We start from the raw sequence: 3,144 nt of genomic DNA, 5'->3' as shown, positions 1-3,144 counted from the left end.
TGTCGCACATGAGCAGCCTGCGGAGCCTCAACCTGCGCTCCTGCGACAACATCAGCGACACGGGCATCATGCACCTGGCCATGGGCAGCCTGCGGCTGTCCGGCCTCGACGTCTCCTTCTGCGACAAGGTGGGGGACCAGAGCCTAGCCTACATCGCACAGGGCCTCGACGGGCTGCGCTCCCTGTCCCTCTGCTCCTGCCACATCAGTGACGAGGGCATCAACCGCATGGTGCGGCAGATGCACGGGCTACGCACCCTCAACATCGGCCAGTGCGTCCGCATCACCGACAAGGGCCTGGAGCTCATCGCCGAGCACCTCAGCCAGCTCACGGGCATCGACCTCTACGGCTGCACCCGCATCACCAAGCGGGGCCTGGAGCGCATCACCCAGCTGCCCTGCCTCAAGGTGCTCAACCTGGGACTTTGGGAAATGACTGAGAGTGAGAAGGTCAGGTGAGAGGAGGAGGGTGCCCTGAGACCTCCCATCTCCTCTGGAGGGACTCACTGACTGACTGACTGACTGACTGCTGCAGAGGAGGAGAGAAAGAGAGAGGGGCATGCACAGAGACATGCTACCCACGCACTCTGGCACCGCAGGGAGGAACACAGAGAAAGAGGGTATATCCTCGACCCTTCTCTGCTGCCTACCTATCCTTGCTGTGGAGGAGGAGAGGGAGGAAGGGGGAGCAGGAGGACAGAGAGAAAGCACCTATCCATTTTCCAGGTCACGCCTCAAGCTCCGTGCTGGGGCCACAAAGCTCTCCCTTCCCACAGCATCCTTCCCTGCAGAAGAGGTAGAAGCCCACACTCTTATGCACTGGGGCTAGAGACACCCCTCTTTATCCCCACTCCCAGATTCCATCCCCTCAAGCACTAAGGATGGATGAAGAAAGGCCCTTGTTCTGCCATGTATTCAGAATTGATTATTTTTGGTTTATATAAAGGAGAGTGGGAATGGAGATGGGAACAAAAAATAATAACAGCAGAAAAGGCTTCCTAGCTACACTTGTGTACCCAGCCACCAGTCACCCTGCGCTGGGCACAGACACAGCTTTTGATAAAACGACCATTCCACCTCTGTGCTTGCCCCTCCCCTGTCAACACATTTGTGACAGAAATACTGCTCCCTAGGTACAATGATTTTTTTTCCCCCCCTTTTAAATCTCTCTTCAGTCTCCAGTTTCATGTTATTCTCTGCTGTGGGTGGATACAACCTCCCACTATTCCAGTTCTCCACTGCACTGAGACTAGCGATAGCTACAGCCTCTCCTTTTGTCAGTATGTTTCCATGTCATCCTGCACTATGGGTAATGGAAAAGTCCAGGCACTCCATTCTCTCTCCCCATCTCTCCACTGGAGATGAATATACCAGTTCCTCCTTCTCCTGTCTCTGTGGGGACTGGACACAGACCCCAGCCTCTTAAGCCTTCCCGTGCACCGGGGGACACTGAGAGTTACTGAGACTTGTCTTCCCTTTCATCATTCTCTCTTTTTCTCCCCTCCTCCTCCTTGGCAACAGGGATAGGCATATCCAGCCACATATCCATTCCTCTTTGGGTCGGGGGTGAGCAGGTAGAAGGGAGTTCTAACTCCTCTCTACCTGGGGGACATGAGGAAGAATCTCCAGCTTCATTTCTGCTTCATTTGAGATACTGTGACCTGTTTTTATTTTGAAATGCATAAAAAAAATTACTGCTACAAAAACAGCCTCTTACTCTCCCCATCCATCCCTTGCTTACATCCTGTAACTGATCCCAATTTTCCTCACTCATTCTCCCCTTTACAGTATTCATTTTCTTACATGGTTTTATTTTTAAAGACATATGAAGTTGCTGTTCTTGTGGATTTTTAAGTACATTTTTTTTCTGCTGAATATATTCTAGATATATAAATATATATATGATGTCTGGCTACCTCGTTTTAATTTGTTACTTTTTTTTTTTCCCTCCTCAAAAGCCCTGGAATTCTTACAGGAAAGAGATTTTGAGACTGAAACATTTTTGTGCCTAGACTGGAATAATGCCCCTTGGGTTTGTTCTTCTTTTTGCCCCTCCTCTGCCCCCACCCCCTTTTTTTTTTTTTCTTTTTTTTAATTTTGAATTTTTGTTTTTTAGGCTTACCCTACTGTGTCCCACCTTCACATTCTGGTTGTGCCTCTTCCTCCCTCTTCACTGGGGACTGGGGACCCAAACTGTGCTTCTGCATTTTTACTCTTCTAGCACAAATATGTAACGTGAGAATCCACGCTGAGGATTGGGCTACTGTTAACACAAATGTGTAAAATGCAAGTTTGTTTTAAAAAAATATTATATATATATGGATATATGCAAATGCTTTCCCCTCCCCTTGTAAGCCACCTACACAAGGTCACTATGCCAGGCTTCCTGTTGGTAGGTGGAGAGGAGCAGAGCTGGCCTGCAGGCCCCAGGGCTGCAGTGTGCAGGGGAGGAGACTGAAGTTCATCTGTCTTATCTCTGTTCTGTCAATAAAATGGAGCTGGGTCTTTAGATTATTTTTTAATTATTATTTTAAAGAGGAAGAGTAAGTTTGGGTTTTGTTTTTGTTTTGATTTTTTTGTGTTTAAATATCTTGGCTTTTTTTTTGCTTATCTGTTCAAAATCTCAAATCCTCCACAGTAACAGGCCAGACCACGGAGTTAACGCAAACCCAGAGACCCCTATGGATTAATTGTACTGTTTGTGAATTTGTATAAAAAAATAACAAAGATCCTCTTAAAACATTTTATATTCTTACAGTAAAAGGTTAAACATATTTATATAATAAAAGAGGAAATATGAAGTATGTTTTTGAAAAAAAAAAAAAAAGCCGTATCTGTGTTGTCTGTGCTTATTGAAGACGTGTGTCTGTATCTGTGGGCTTTGGTAAGAACAGCCTTGTGGTGGGATTCGGGCTGGCTCTGCCGAGCCATGGAGGAGAAGAGGGAGAGAAGTGCCTCCTGGTGCAGGATGTTGAGGAACATCACCACGAGGAGTTTGTAAGGAAGGGGTTTGGCAGGACTTCGTGACCATGAGGGTGCTGGTAGCATCCCTGGCGACAGACCCAGTTCAGCAGCCCATTGCTGGGAAGCAGCAGCTGAGTCTGAGGTCGGACAAACCAGAAGTGCTGAAACTTGCTAGCAGCTG

The 3,144-nt window shown here is 47.6% G+C and overlaps 1 protein-coding gene across 1 annotated transcript in view; it reads left to right on the top strand.

The window, feature by feature from the left end:
* The window catches only part of FBXL14 (F-box and leucine rich repeat protein 14), a 22,983-nt gene extending 20,159 nt beyond the window's left edge, over nucleotides 1-2,824 (top strand). Inside the window, exon 4 of the mRNA XM_017726194.1 lies at nucleotides 1-2,824. Within this exon, the coding sequence (XP_017581683.1) occupies nucleotides 1-458 (458 nt within the window). The 3' untranslated portion in view covers nucleotides 459-2,824.
* The last annotated feature ends 320 nt before the right edge of the window (nucleotides 2,825-3,144 follow it).

This window comes from Corvus brachyrhynchos, unplaced genomic scaffold (genome assembly GCF_000691975.1).
Source record: "Corvus brachyrhynchos isolate BGI_N302 unplaced genomic scaffold, ASM69197v1 scaffold191, whole genome shotgun sequence".
NCBI classification, from domain to species: Eukaryota; Metazoa; Chordata; class Aves; order Passeriformes; family Corvidae; genus Corvus; species Corvus brachyrhynchos.
This window is presented reverse-complemented; position numbering and strand designations above follow the sequence as displayed.